The sequence below is a fragment of the Olea europaea genome, chromosome 11, assembly GCF_002742605.1.
Source record: "Olea europaea var. sylvestris chromosome 11, O_europaea_v1, whole genome shotgun sequence".
In the NCBI taxonomy this organism is placed as follows: Eukaryota; Viridiplantae; Streptophyta; class Magnoliopsida; order Lamiales; family Oleaceae; genus Olea; species Olea europaea.
This window is the reverse complement of record NC_036247.1, coordinates 33,244,028-33,259,727: the sequence shown is the minus strand read 5'-3', so window position 1 is coordinate 33,259,727 and position 15,700 is coordinate 33,244,028. Positions and strand designations below refer to the sequence as shown.

General features: G+C 34.9%; 2 protein-coding genes across 2 annotated transcripts; one reads left to right on the top strand and one right to left on the bottom strand.

Moving 5' to 3' along the window:
* The first annotated feature begins 318 nt into the window (after positions 1 to 318).
* Positions 319 to 3,596, top strand: LOC111404137 (ACT domain-containing protein ACR10-like). Its single transcript, XM_023032885.1, has 6 exons — positions 319 to 688; positions 1,174 to 1,392; positions 1,761 to 1,866; positions 2,210 to 2,546; positions 2,700 to 2,984; positions 3,309 to 3,596. The coding sequence occupies exons 1-6, from the start codon at positions 535 to 537 to the stop codon at positions 3,447 to 3,449; spliced, it is 1,242 nt and encodes a 413-aa protein (XP_022888653.1). The 5' UTR covers positions 319 to 534; the 3' UTR covers positions 3,450 to 3,596.
* Positions 3,597 to 3,831: 235 nt separating this feature from the next.
* On the bottom strand, positions 3,832 to 7,308 carry LOC111404135 (heparan-alpha-glucosaminide N-acetyltransferase-like). The gene is made up of 13 exons (XM_023032884.1): positions 7,044 to 7,308; positions 6,808 to 6,945; positions 6,512 to 6,593; positions 6,305 to 6,381; positions 6,044 to 6,159; positions 5,825 to 5,933; positions 5,609 to 5,725; positions 5,420 to 5,511; positions 4,923 to 4,989; positions 4,734 to 4,815; positions 4,551 to 4,642; positions 4,290 to 4,433; positions 3,832 to 4,207 (listed from the first exon to the last, which is right to left on the bottom strand). Exons 1-13 carry the CDS (start codon positions 7,302 to 7,304, stop codon positions 4,061 to 4,063), a joined length of 1,524 nt encoding a protein of 507 aa, XP_022888652.1. The 5' UTR covers positions 7,305 to 7,308; the 3' UTR covers positions 3,832 to 4,060.
* Between the last annotated feature and the right edge of the window lie 8,392 nt (positions 7,309 to 15,700).

The window sequence follows — 15,700 nt, the reverse complement described above, 5'->3', positions numbered from 1 at the left end:
CGTACGTTATTTACTAGTATAACTGTTGAATTTTAAAAAAATATCGAGTTTACAGTGAGTAATGTACAACATTTTTCAAAGTTCAGTGAGTAATGTATAATATTTTTTAATGTTCATTAGTCAAAACTCGACATTTTAAAATTCAGTGAACAATTGAAAATATAGACCTAAATTCAGTTATCAAAACTCGATATTTTAAACTTTAATGACCAATTAAAAACATGAAGTTAAATTTAGTGATCATTGCAACAATTAACTCCATCATCTCACTTTCAACAGGTTAGTTAAGTGGAAACTACACTTTCACCTACCCCCGTCCTCTTGCTGCACACATTAAAAAAGAACTAAAAAATAAACCAAGATTTCTACTTCCATCAAACAAGAAACACTATTTGTTTCTTCCAAACTGAACAAGTTTTTGCATATATTCAGGAACCCGCTCTGTTTTTATTTAAGTTTCTTGTAATTACAATACTAAATATTCAATCTTTTTTGTTGGAGATTGTGAAGAAGAGAAGAAAAAGAGGTGTGATTATGGGGATATTGTCTGATGATTCGGTGTTAATTAGCCATTCAGAGAAAGAAGGGGAACCCAGTGTAATTACTGTCAATTGTCCAGACAAGACTGGTTTGGGCTGTGATCTTTGTCGCATAATTCTCTTCTTTGGCCTCTCTGTTGTTCGAGTTGGTATGTAATTCATCTGAATATATGAATTTTACAATTGCGCGTGGCAAATTGCGATATTAGCCTTATTGATAACACTGTAACATTAACTATTTAACACTGTATATGCGCACCTTCTTGATAATTACTGATAGATGAATTGATGAAGAGTTTTGCAAAATCCCTTGGAATAATTGTGGTTCTTGAAAATTTTCTTCATGTTTCTGTTTTCTTTTTAAATCGTGATTTGCTTAGATGGTCAATTAAGGTTCTTCATCTATAGATTATAATGGATTGTTATTGTAAATTGAGGATGAACATACAAGAGCTCCATGGTTCTCTTTTATTTTCTTCTTTTTTTCCCCTTTTTTGTTAATTTTTTTTTCAAGAAAAAAGATTTGACAATTTAGAATCATAGGTGTTAGAAATTGTTCTCTCTGAAAATATTATTATAGTTTTGTGATTTTTTTCCCCATTTCATCCTCTTGCATAAAATGCTGTGAATGAAGATGTATCTACGGATGGGAAATGGTGCTACATAGTGTTTTGGGTTGTGAGCAAACCGAGTACAAGATGGGGTTTGTTGAAAAAGAGATTGATGGAGGCATGCCCTTCTTGTTCTTCAGCTTCTGGAATTTCATATTACTGGGCTGAATTGCAGCCGCCAACGCCTCCTGATGTGTTCCTCTTGAAGCTCTCTTGCCATGACAGAAGGGGCCTTTTACATGGTAATTGCTATATTCCACAGCTCATACTCTTGTCGGTAGTTGTTTCTGATTTGATTGTGACAGTATTTATGAAATTTAGCACTTATGAACGCTAAAACTCATCTTAGGTTCTTTCTCTAGTATAATTCATAAAAAGATAAGGAGTCTTGATTTTAAAATTTGGACATTAGAGTTTTAAGTCTCATTGTGGTAATACTAATTTACTCCTTGGTCACTTCTCCCCCTTCTCAAATTTTCTAGAGGTATATCCAGCAGTTGTTAATTTATCCACCTTCCTTCACTATATCCGCCAGTTGTTAGAAGTATCTTGACCGGGGAGAATATCTGAGTTAGATCCATTAGTTGAATTATGGAAAATTTTTTGGCAGACGTGACAGAGGTTCTTTGCGAGCTTGAGCTTACAATAAAGCGAGTTAAGATATCAACCACTCCAGATGGGAAAGTTTTGGATCTCTTCTTCATAACTGACACAAGGTTCTTTATCCTTCCTGCTCTTATTTTCTTGTTTGTGCACCTCTTTCAAACATAGATTTCAATAATCTAGTTGTATTTTCATTCAATTATCCATGGCATATTTGAGGGATGTTCATATGTTTCAAGTAACCCGTATAAGTGGTAAAGAGAGCCTTTTACATATGCTTATTAGTGAATGTCGGTCCCCACCCTACAACACGTGCTCACTCTTACTTAAGAAAACAAGAGGAAAAGTAAAATAGCAGAATCAACTGAGATCATTCTGCTGCTGGCTTCTCAGCATTTTTCACTATTATTTTTGGTCTTTGGTTCAAAAACTTATAATGCTTCTCAAAATTTTCAGGGAACTTTTACATACTACGGCAAGACAGAAAGACACATATGACCATTTAAAAGCTGTTCTAGGCGATGATATGATTGCTTGTGACATAGAGATTGTGGGTCCTGAAATTACTGCATGTTCACAAGAATCCTCATTTCTTCCTGATGCAATTACGGAAGACATGTTCAATGCCGAAATAAATGATGAACACAAAAATGGATCCATGTCCTTCGAAAGTCCATCTATCATGATTGATAACTCGTTGAGTCCTGCTCACACACTTGTCCAGATTATTTGCCGGGATCACAAAGGTCTCCTGTATGGTATAATGAGAACTCTCAAGGATTATAACATCCAGGTATTTACTTCTCCCTGTTCCCTTTTATTTTCTTTCCTGTTCAACTATTTACTACTTGATATATCTTTTCTATGAGGAACCTGCAAAGATTTCATTCCAGGGCATTGTCTTAAATTGAAGTACCTGATTTGATTACATTATTGTTTATACTAGATTTCTTATGGACGCTTCTCAACTAAAGGTAAACTATACTGCGAGCTAGACTTGTTTATCATGCTAGCAGATGGTAAGAAAATAGTTGATCCCAGCAAACAGAATGCATTACTCTCCCGTCTTCAAGTAGAACTTACTCGTCCTCTCAGAGTAGCACTGGTCAGCCGTGGCCCTGATACTGAGCTGGTAGTTGCAAACCCTGTCGAGTTATCTGGCAAGGGTCGTCCCCTGGTTTTCTATGACATAACTCTTGCTCTCAAGATGCTCAACAAAGCAATCTTTTTGGTATGTTCCTATAGGCATACTTTAGTAGTTTCAGATTAGACGAATTTATTATGCTTCTCTTTCTCCCTTCTCACATTAAGCATAGAAGCATCTTCTGAAGTGTGACTATTACAGTGTCCAATATCCACAGATGGTCATTTAGTGTCCATTATCTGTATTGATAGTACATCTCAGTTGTTGTATGTTTATATCTGTTTTGTAGCTCGTGAAAAGGAATATTTTTTTCTGGGTCATGCAAGTAATAATGATCTGAGTCATTTTCAATGTATCACTTCGTAATTTTCTTTTCAAATGATTAATGATCAGATCTGATTATCTTTTCAGGCCGAAATTGGGAGGTACATGATTGGAGATCGGGAATGTGAAGTTTACAGAGTTTTACTCGAAGAGGGGGATGGTTTTACTGCCACAAGGAAACAGATACAGGAGGCTGTTTGGAAGATGTTGATGGGTTGGGAGTTATAATGGTTAAATGTAAATTTTGCTGGGTTGTGATGGCACCTCGGCCTGTATATGGTTATTATACTTTGACCTCGATCAGCTTCTATAATGTACATATATTTACTTTTTATGTATGTGGTAAAAAGTTTAGCTTTTTACAAGTTTTACTTCTGTATGGCTGATTTTTAGAGAACAAAAAAGCAAATATCTGATGAAAAGATGAAAAAGGTAAGTAACATTCTTTCCAACTGTACGTGAGGATGCTTCTTTATTGTAACATTTGATGCTAGAGCTGTAATACATAATAAGTTGTATGCTATATTTTCTTAAAAGCTGTAATACATAACATGTGTTATATCTTTACTGTTTGGCTGCATTTTACTTACTTTTCTATCAGCAAATTTTATGTTCACATGGTTATATATTAGAATTTGTTCCTTCTTGTCCAACTTAATTATCGTGCATCCATTTCATCGATGTTTTAGGACAAGGCATAAGTATGAAGTAGAACGTAAGATGCTATTTGACAACAATGTCTTCAGGTACATGAGAAAAGGCCAAAGAATCTTTAAATTTCGATTGATCCTTTAAAGTGTATTAATCTACTTTTGCTACAATGCCGTAGAAATTCCCTCCTATAATTTCCAGTATATTCCCAGTTTGTGTAAGATTCCAGCAACCACACTCCAGAAGGTGATTTCAGCGAATATTACATATAATAGAGTCCCTACTTTTTCAGATTTCCAAACATCATTGAAAATATGCTGTTGAATCCAGTTGACCTGAAAATATTAACAATTTTCAGTTTGTGTTGTGAAATGTTCAGTTTATATGATATCTTAAGGAACTTAATTTCGCACTTACTAGATTGCTGTCTCGATTCTTGTAATACCATCCATTTATGAAAGCTGCAAAAATTCCCTGAGCTGCCATTACAAAAACCAGCATTGCGTTCATCCCTATCCATTCCAGGAACAAGAACGGCGTACGCAGTCCCCAGACATCGATCTGTAAGGCATGGGAAGCACAATCGTTTCAGATTTTCGTAGTGTGCTTTCTTTGTTAGGTAAGGATGAATACTTTTACTTTTCTCTTTCATTGGGAAGGATCAGGTGGAGGCTTTACCAGTATGTAGAACCCTGAAAATACAATTCCAGCTGCACCAGCTGTGAAACAAACATAGCTGTAGCTGTATAGCTGCTTGTTGATAGGAATAGCTGCAAAAAAAGTGAAAATGTGTTCTTATTTCCTGGAATGCTTCTTTTAATTGGAAACAATCATGAGTTACTTATGTGATGAAGTGGTCACCATCTGTAAAATGGAGAATAACTGCTACAGTAAGTAAAACAAGCGCCATTGAAACCCAGTGCTTGAGCCTTTCAGCATGCTCCTGCAAGAAGTATTTAATTCCACTGTGAATAATACATTGCTTTCTGAGTTTGATCCTTTTAGTTTATTTTAAATAATTTGAACTAATGATGCAGAAGATGAATTTACCTTAAAATGAATTAATACATGTCCATAGTGAATGCCAATTGTTCCAGAAAGGATGGCTGAAATTGAGCTGAAAACAAATCCAAGCATGCATAGTTTGCCAAAACAAGTATATTTCTTTTGAGAAAACGAAAAAGAAGAAGATATGTAGGGCATTATTGCTGCACAATATTGGACAAGACTAACTAGTACAATGAATTTCAACTTTTTTGGAGATTCGGGTCGTAGTCGAGATTAGACGAACTTTTCTCGCTCTCAAAGTTCAGGTCATGATACCCTTTTGTTGTCAAATTTGTAAACTATCTAACAACCACACAACCGTGACGTGGGTAAAAATGAAATAGAAGAAGATATATAGGTTATCATTGGTACACAATATTGGATGAGACTGACTAGTATAATGAATAAGATTAACTCTTCTATCAGAGATAATACCGTTCATCAACAACACCGTATAGCAAATATGTCCATATAGTAACTATGATGGTCGAAAGGCGAACCTCAACAGGCCTTCGGGTTCAAATGGACCACGGCACCAACTTGGTGCATCCTTGCGAAGTGGCCCAGAATCAGGTGAACTAAAGGTGCAAGCCTGGACATTGCTCAACATCAACATATGAAATAAAAATCACAGAACAAGCTTACTGTGAATTATAGTATATGAATTTCTGTGATGTGATCATTTTGACCTTTAATCTTGACCAAACGGGTTGTGTGTAGAGGTGATTAATACCCCAGACTTGTCTATCCACATAGCCAACTGCATTGCAGGCAGGTCCAAAATGTCCTCTCATACCACATTTTACCTGAAATAAATTAAGCTAAAAATTGAGCCTGATTTTCTTGGTTGTAACCAATTATTACTGCATCAGCAGGGGAAAGAAAAAAAGAGGCCATTTTATTACAGTGTATTTTTCGGCTCTATGCTCATGGTGCAAGACGAAACTCCAGTCAGGAACATATAAAGAGAATGCTGTGACCATGTATATTACAAATGCGACAAACCCTCCAAACCTGCAATTATTTTACATCAGTTAGCCGTCCTGATTTTGGCCTTACAAGGCAAGTGATTTATGTTTGGTACACAATATTGAACAAGATGAGATAATGCAACGAGTACTTACCATTGCCATTTGTAGGCAGTGAAAATGGAGAAATAACCGGGTTTTAAAATGGTTGGTCTAAGCTTGGTGGTGAGCGTCTCTATAATAGCCACAACAAAGTATACCAAAGCTATTCTCTGCTTGTACATAAAATAAATGATGTTAAGCAGAGAGACGGTCCAGCTTTCTTTTATCGAACACTTTCAGATGAAAGTTGACTTATTTTCTCATAAAATGAGTCAATTTACTCTAAATTTCAATAGGAGAATGAGAAATTATCACCTGGAGGATGCCACACCATCTGATTTGCTTCATGTCAACTCCATAGGACAGATTGTCTGGTGCATGCGAATATCCTCCTGTGATATGAAAACTTATCACCCAAACATGCCATCATAGTCGCAGGAATGTTTCACCCGAAATGTAAAATAACGAAGTCTAGAGATATACAGATATTTTTACTAGATCGAAGATGAATATACATTATACCTTGCAGTATAATTCCCCAAAAGAGAAGCTTCAATGTTCTTGAGATTATCTTTCTAATAGCAGACTTGACCTTTGGAATTTTCTGCGACAACAATAGATGATCGAAGTCATCTTCATGATTATAGGTTCATGCCATAACGAAACAGACCAGACCGGAATAGGGTTATATACATTCTCAAGGGGTCATTTGAGCATCTCTAAATAGATACTATTCCATTCCATTTAGGATTAGGCGTTTCTTGCACAAATGCAAAATGTCAAGAACACGGGAAAATCAGGATAAAGTAAGGCCGTACCTTTAGGGCGAGCGCTATTGCAACGCCAACAATGAAGAGGAAAAACGGCATTACAAAATCAGCCAATGTGCATCCATTCCATGGAGAATGATCAATCCGTGAATATGCTCCTCCAGCATCATCCACGAGTATCATCAACTGCTTGCGTAAAATTGCTAGTTAAAACGTAGAAATTCAAGTATAGTTGTAAACAAACATGTATGTACTAGATTGGCATTAGTTAACTAGCCATTTACCACTATTGTGAGTCCTCTAAATGCATCCAAAGTTGCAACCCTCTTAGTCTTTTGCTTTATTAGCGGTTGCTCCTCCTTCAGTTTCTCAGGCTGGTCAGTTTTTGCCACGCTCTTTTCCTCGTTTTCATTGCTCGGGTGAATGCCGATGCCATCTTTCTTACCTTGACGACTAGTGCTTTTGTTATTATTATCCTCTTCGACTATAGGTTGTGTACCTGTGCCTAACCCTTCTTCCAACCTCTTTTCAATTGGATTCTCCATTGAAATTTAGAATCTCTTTGTTAGTACATTGCAAATTCTTCTATCACTATATAAAGAATTTAAAACTGATAAATTAAGAGAGGGAGATGGAGAAAGACAATAATAAAATCAAACGCCGGCCATAGTTGGAAATTGACTTGGATGAGTAGGTCCCTTGAGGAAGATTAAGAATTCAAATTTGGAAGATTATTATACTCGGACAAATCAAGGGCAAACATTAGAAAGACAGATAACTTACAAGTCCATATGATCATTGTGGCTGTCCTATACTTGTCCGCCCCAGCTTCCCTGCACCGTTCCTGTCCTATAATTCTAAACAGTTAAAATCTTGTTCATCATACTATACAGCGCATCCTAATACTCTATATTCACTAATTTGATGAGTACGATGTTAGAGTACGGCGACCCCAATTGTGTTTGATCTGGCCCAAAAATTTTGCGAACCTATTTTATTATATATATGATGTAGGGTTTCATAATATCATATCATTTGGAGTAGCTGGGCCTCTTGTAATCATCTTTGATATTGCGAATTTTCTCCTCCTGTGCCATAGTTTTTTTCGTGTCTTAGGTTCCCACTTAAATCTTGTGTTCATGTTATTAATTTAAGTTGCCTATTCTCGTTTTTGCGTGACATATGATTTCAATTAACACAGCCGGCTAATTGCAAAATATACTCCTTAGACTGAGAGTGAGACTTATCAAATATTTAAGTGCTGGCATTATACACTTGACAGTTTCAAACTTGTCCATTAAAATATAGCAAAAATGCAGTTCATAATGCCAACCCACACTGTACACTTGGTGTTTGCTGGATTTTTTTGACACTAGTTTGGAGCTGGCCGTCTTACACAAGAACAGGTTGAAAACAAAACACAAGAATAATGTTGCATCAGAAAGCAAAACATAAGCATATGCGTCCTGAATTTTATTTTTATTTTGGTTCTGAGGTTAACCAAGTTGTGTCTGACTACAAATCTAAACCAGATTGTAACAAAGTTTAAATTCAGTGATTAGTAATTTTTTAAAAAAATAAATAGTAGTGAACAAAGTGAAATTTTGCTAGTAACTGGTATTTTGACCTCAGAGTGAGCTTCATCTGAAAGGAGTAACTTGGGATAGCAAGTGTGCAGTTAAATATTCATTCAAAGAAAAAAAGCAGCCTAATTGATGTGTATATATGTGATATTGATGGTGTAAAATAGTAAAATTGCAGCTGAATTGATAATTAGGACAGAATAAAAACAATTTTTCCTCTTGAAATGCACCATACAAAGAAGAAAAAGACAAATACATTGCCCACTTCAGAAAATATCTATCTTTTTAGCCAAATAAAAAATAAAAAAATTTGAAGAATGTAGGTTTATGCTTGTAAGCTTCCCAAATGGAATCATTTATAAATTATTTATCAGCATTTGGTAAAGATTCTGCAAGTTATATGGGAATCTTTCTGCCTTAAAATATTATAGTTTTGAATTAAAGCAAACAGCAGGCATTAGTAGATAAATGAAGTTGTCCAGTTATGTATTAGACTTTGCTAACAAGAACTTTACGGCATGGCTGGCTTGTACTCCCTTCGTCCCATTTATATAGGCTTATATAGTCTAGTTTTTATTTATTTATTTATTTATTTTTATTGAGAATGTTGTTTTTTGTTTGTTTACTGATATATCTTTATTTATTTTGCTTAGTTATAACCAATTTTCCCTACTTAATCTTGAAATTGTTCAAATATAAATAAAGGTAAATTAGGAAACAAAAATTGATTTTCAATTACATTAAATAAGATTTCTTAATCCATTTGAAAAACAAAACCAATCTATGTAAAAGGGATGGAGAGAGTATAGAATTTAGATATCTAGTGAGACCCCGTAAACAACATAGATTAAATTGTGTTACTTTGAAATTTGGAAACATGTGGCCAATTATGATACATGTTTGGTGAAATTCTGTAAGCTTAAGGATTATTGACAATTAATATATTTAGTGAGCTAAAAGTATCATCCCAAGTAGAAATATACTTTAATAAATTATATCCATTCGAAATTAAATATGAATGTAACCAAAGTAAATGAATGGATTGTATTTTGAATGTTTTACTTCTATATATATATATTCTAATTTCAACTTAAATGTAGAAGTGGCGACTTCACCTATTGATAGTTTAATTTGTGTATAAATTGATAACTGGTAATCCAATTATATTCATGTACCTCTCTCGAGGTAAAATTAAACTTATTTCTAATAACGATCTGAGATATTCTTATTCCAAATTCAAATACTTAGAAATGCATTAAGTCTCACGATCACTTATTTTGATTATATAAGTAATAAACAAGGATCATTCTTCACGTAAAGAAACAAGGGATATAGATCACCTACAGAACACAAATACATGCAGGTTGGGTGGTTTTTTTTCAACATAAAACTCACATGGGGTGGGCCCCATGTGAGTTTTCCGGTTTTGTTACGTGAATGAACAGTTCTGGTAAACCAGAATTGTCCAATAAACAATTATTCTTAATGTTTATTGAACCTTATTGAACCTATTCAAATCTATCAAAAAGAAAACAAGTCGCTTTACAATAAAAATTTTGAATATTCATCACCCAAAAAAAAAAAAAAATTGCAAAAAGAAGAATTATAATTAATTTCGCCTTCTTGAATTCGTTCAAACAAGTTTTCAATTGATTCCAGATTTTCCCTTGCTTTTAAACTTCTATTCCATGCTTCAATTCTTCAAATTCTTGATGATTTATGCCTTCAGTCTCTTCTTAGCATTCTTCTTCACGTTCTAGGATATAATTTTTTTTTTTTAATCCCAAATTGGGTTAAATAATTGGTCAAATTGCTTTTCAAAAGATGGACAAAATTGAAAAGGAGCAAAAATCTTTTACCTAAAATGTACAATGCGATCACATGGTACAGTTTGGCTGCGATCATATGGTAGCCCAATATTGTTCATTGTGAATCAAAGTTAAATCCTTGCAATCGCAAGTGACATTGCCCACCGATTGCAAGGTACAACTTTTGCAGGTGCAGATTGTCCTTGATTCTAACTTTCTATCCAATTTATGTTCCTTATAATTACAATTCAAGCTCTTAATATTCTAATTTGTATCCAGTTAGTCCCCATTCTCTAAATTGTGCCAAAAACACATCATTTTTGCTTAACTCCATCTATTTATATTCAACCAAAATCAACTATAACACCTTCAAGTGAGGCAAGGAAAATAATCAAAAGTTATAAAATTACTCTGTTTTGATTTGGGAATTTGCTTAAATTGGAGGATGAAATTATTGTCTTCCTTCTAAGAAAATGCTATGATCTTGTGATTAACAATGCTTGATGGTAATTTATGTTGAAGAATGAGGATTTGAGAGGATTAAAGGGGAAAACATATACTTTGAATGTGGGGATTATGGGAATGAATTGTTGAAAAGGGGTTTAAAAAAACCTCTCTTTTGCATATGTAGACTAATTTGGCTATTGCATTTCACATTAAACATCTTGCGATCGAATGGACCGATTGTATTGGCTACTAGCAAGGAAATTTTATTTTATTTTTTATTTTTATTTTTTGTAGTTTTACAAGACTTGGTCCCGAGTACATGGTTGATCCCAAACCTCAAATTTCGTGCAAAATGAGTTTTAAGGTCAATGGATAAGCTCTAACACACAATTCACTCAGATAATCACCTAACTCCCAAAAGTCACGTTTCGGCATATTTTAACTCAAAACTCCTGTTTGCCTTTTGAAATCACTATTTTCGTAAATTGACACACAAGCACACATCCGGTAGTACAAACCCATGCACCACCGTCCACTGTGAGATTCGAATGAAAGCAGATTCTTCATTTTCTCCTTGTACAACTTTGCATTTTCATAAGTTTCCAACCAAATTCATCCATTCCATTTAGTTGAAGATTCTTCTTTTTCTAGCAGCTTTCATGTTGAAATTCAAGCTGTGAACATCCTAATATGACTTGCACTTCAACTCAATTGGAAGGTGATACGCTTTCCCAAACGCCAAAACTATATGGAGACATTTCAATATGTATATTAAAACCCGTGCCATAAGCTCATAAAGTCAATCTGTATGAGATGAATTCATTATGGCCTCAAGAATCTTCTTTAACTCATGTTGGAGATTTCCACTAGCCCAATAGTCCACGAATGATAAGGGTTGAGATACGATGCGATGTAATGCAATGGTGAGGTCGGTCATGTCGCAAGAAAATGCTCTTTTTAGAACTTAACTACAATATGGCCGACATTTGTTTGCAAATATACAACTTTCACGCATTTGGACACGTGGTCTACTGCCATCATAATTCCACATCCAAAATACTATTGAAAGGCATTTAGTTTCTCCTTTGAGATGTTTTTCGTCCTTTGGCACTTATCACATTACTGACCAAATGCATAAGCATCCCGAAATATGCCAGCTAGTAGAAACCAAATTGTAAGATCTTGGCAACTGTTTTAGTTGCTGTGAAATGATCAGCTTATGCAGATGAGTAACATTGTTCTAAAATCTTTTCCATCCCTTCCTTCATACACAAACATGTTTTGGACCTTATCTATAAAGAATATGATCTTCCTAAAAGTAGTGTTTAATATCACTGAAGAGTTTATTCTTTTTATGACTGAATCATAGAGATGGCCAAGTAATTCACATAGTCTGTATACCAAGCAGCTGTCCCAATTTGTAGATTTGCCTTATCATGAAAAACTTCGTTAATCTGATATAACTGATCTTATTTTGGCAATTCAAGGTGAGATAAAGTTGGCCCACCAAGTTCTCCCTTTCCTCATATCACGGATCTCCAAACCAAATTATTGCATGAGAAGTATCCAATGAATGAGTCTCAACTTCGCATTTTGCTTAGATATCGAATACTTCAGCACGATATGATATGCGTGCACAATCACATTCGATCCAATTAGGTAAGACCATAATTTGTTTAAGACAAATATTGCTGCTAAGATATCTTTCTTTGTAGTAGCGTAGTTTAACTGAGATTCCATTGGAATCTTGCTGACATAGTAAATCACGTGAGAAATATTGTTCTAGTGCTAACCCAAAACTGTTCCAACTACAGTCTCTTGCATCATTATTAGGTGAAATGATAAACTTCAACCAGGTACAAGTACGAAAGGCAATATTAACTTTTCCTTGAGTGTTTCAATCAAACACTCTTCAAAAAAGTGAAAAATAGTGTCCTTTTCAAGTACATTGCAAATACACTTTGAAATTTTAGAGAAGTCTTTGATGCACATTTGATAGAATCCTGCATGTCTTAAAAAACTCCAAATGCCTTCTACTAAAATTGGTGGAAGAAGCTTCTCAATCACTTTTATTTTTACCGACGTCGACTTCAATATCCATTGCCCAAATCTGATGCCCCAAAACAATCCCCTCTTGGACCACCAAATGACATTTTGTCCCAGTTAAACACAAGATTGATTTCTTTACATCTTTGCAAAACTGACCCTAGGTGATTCAAGCACTAATCAATGAAGATCAAAAGTTCGAGAAATCACTTATGAAAACTTTGATGTAATTTTGCACCATGTCTAAGAAGATTGGCATCCAACGCCAAAACATAGTTGGTACACTGCACAAACATTTAAATAGCATCCTTCGATAAGAAAATGTACCATATGGGCAACTGAATGTCATTTTTTCCCGATCTCTCGAGGCAGTAAGAATTTAATTACAGTCGGAGTACTTATCAAGAAAGAATAGTGAGAATGCTCAAAGCAATTAAGATTTTTCTGCATGGTAAGATGATGAAAACGAGAATACATAAGATTAGGGTTGGGCAACGATTGAAGCCCACTGAAAATCCAAACTAATTGCCGGTCCTACTTGGACTTGTATTTTGGGATCGATATGGTTCGATCTTGATCCACCCAAAGCACAATCACGACCACAAAATTCCACCCAACACCACGACTACCTCCTGGTCCTCCACCATGAAATCACTACGTCCACTGTCATCACAAGTCACAACCAGCAGAAATGTCATAAGACCAATCTTAACAGCAAGGGGGAAAAAAATCACCACAAATTTGAGATCTCTTATAAATTTTACCTCATGTTAATTAAGTTGTCACAAGTATTCTTTCATGGTCCTTCCATTTTCTAGTTTTTGATTTGATTTTCATTTTTCACCACATTGTCGATGTTTAAAGATGGAGACAAGCACAGTTTCAAATCTGCTTTCGTTCGAATCTCATAATGGACGGTGATGCATGGGTTTGTACTATCGGTGCTAGTAGTAGACGGACACGGGGTGTGATGTGAACCTTGTTAGCAAGGTTGCAATCGAGCTCACAGGAATTGACACCGAATCCCAAGAACGCTCAAATAATGATCAAAGTTTAGGAATTAAACCGCAAAAGTGAACTAAGCAACCGAACGTATATGAGACGAACGACCTCTTAATCACACAATCTTGAAATCTCCTCTAGATTTATGGATCTGAATCCCAAAATAATGAATTAAGCAACCAAAAGTATATTAAACCAATGACCTTTTAATTACAAGATTTTGAAATCACACCCGCTAATTGTGAACACCACAAGAAAAGTAATTTCTTGATTAGTTCGAATCATTCAATTAAGAACGAAGAATTTTTTTGAAGCAAAAGCTTCGGGAAAAAAAGTTTTGAAATACAATAGAGAAAAATAAATCTATTTATACTAAAAACCTAGAATAAAGTTAAATGGAATAAAATTCTAAAATACCTAGAAATCTATTAAAACCGGAAATAGAGTCCTAAAATATCTAAATTACCAAAAATAAGAAATTGGACCAAAATAAAACTTCTCCAGGTTACTTCAAACCCTCCCTCTTCAAGAGGATTCGTCCTTCAATCCTGATTCAAGTTATAGCCTTTACTTTCAATCAACTCAAGCACATGAAATGCCCCATCACCTCTTAGATGCAATTTGGAGCTCTTTTGACCTCGAACTCTTCTCTTTTGAATGTAGACTCAATCACCCTTATACAGATCAAAGTGTGTATGACTTGACGGTTTCTTTTTGCCATTTTGTGATGCTCCAAGAATGATTTCAGTTGATAAATCACCATTCATTTTCCATGCTTTACTCAGTCTAGGTGATGGTGACAATATTACTTCCACTGGATGCATGTTTCCCAACATATCAAATTTGTAGCTCAACTCTTTGCATATTAATTCCTTCCATTGCTTTTGAAATTCCTTTGTCTCCTCAAGGATAACAAAATCAATCTCTAGTAATAGAGCGATGTCCAAACTAGGAGGTGGTTGTTGTTAAATTGTATCCACCATTTGGTAATTAATGCCTAGATTGTTAGGGATTCTAATTGAATTAATTTTTGGAATCAAGTCGTCGTGAACCTGCAAAACAAATTGATCTAAAATAGGGAGGGAAATGTTAGTGTTCGCCAACGCCTCCTCAATTTTAACCTCCTCTTCATGCAAGTTCACTCCCAACTCCTTTTCGATCTCCAAAGACTCTACTTCATTTTCATCCCATGACTCCACTTCTATTTTAACCACTTCGCCCCTTTCACTTTCTATTTTCTTTTCACTTTCTTGTGGCTCATATTCTTTTTTCTCACAATCAACCACTCCGCTAATTTCTCTTTTACTCTCTTGTTCCTCCAGATGATTAATTTGAGATTTAAGAATGTCGAGAATCTCGAAAAATTCCTGTTTATAATTCAACCCAACACTCTTACTTGATGTACTACCCGCACACTTAGCAAAAGATGTTTTCTTCTCCACTGGATAATTCCCATAATATTTCCTAGGCATCTCCCTAAACTCCCATTCACGTCGATCTCTCATATCCCTTCCTTCGAACCTATACCTCATCAATACCACAACCATATCCATATGCATCACACATTTTTATTCTAGGCCCTCGTCTCCTAACATTTTGCACCTTATCACGTTGATCCCTATGCAACTTAGCCAATTTCGAATCAATCCTATCCATCTTATTTTCCATATTCTCAATCATCATCTCAAACCGCCTCATCATTTTTTTCGATATTTTTTTTAACCCTCAACTTATTTTCTACCTCACAAATTTCACTCAAAATCACACAAATTTGGCCTTTTATCTTTGTTGTTCTCACCACTCAGCCTTTTATCACTCAAACTTTCTCCAAAGTGCTTCAGGAACAATCAAAACTCAACCAGGAATTATTCTCGTAGAATTCAAGCCGAGTGAGATTTTCTGACCTTAAAGACTCAAGACAAATTTTGAATTAGGCTCAAAAGGTATTAGAAAAGATTTTTTTTGGAGGGACTCCGATGTGAACAATACCGTGAACATATATATATATATATATATATATATATATATATATTTTTTTTTTTTTTTTTAAAAAAA

Coding starts and splice junctions, on each gene's coding strand:
- LOC111404137 (XM_023032885.1), top strand. CDS start 535: ATGGGGATATTGTCTGATGATTCGGTGTTAATTAGCCATTCAGAGAAA. Junction 689..1,173: donor CCTCTCTGTTGTTCGAGTTG/GTATGTAATTCA, acceptor CTGTGAATGAAG/ATGTATCTACGGATGGGAAA. Junction 2,547..2,699: donor TCAAGGATTATAACATCCAG/GTATTTACTTCT, acceptor TGTTTATACTAG/ATTTCTTATGGACGCTTCTC.
- LOC111404135 (XM_023032884.1), bottom strand. CDS start 7,304: ATGGAGAATCCAATTGAAAAGAGGTTGGAAGAAGGGTTAGGCACAGGT. Junction 6,594..6,807: donor CAATAGCGCTCGCCCTAAAG/GTACGGCCTTAC, acceptor TTGTTGTCGCAG/AAAATTCCAAAGGTCAAGTC. Junction 5,512..5,608: donor CCGTTTGGTCAAGATTAAAG/GTCAAAATGATC, acceptor AGCAATGTCCAG/GCTTGCACCTTTAGTTCACC.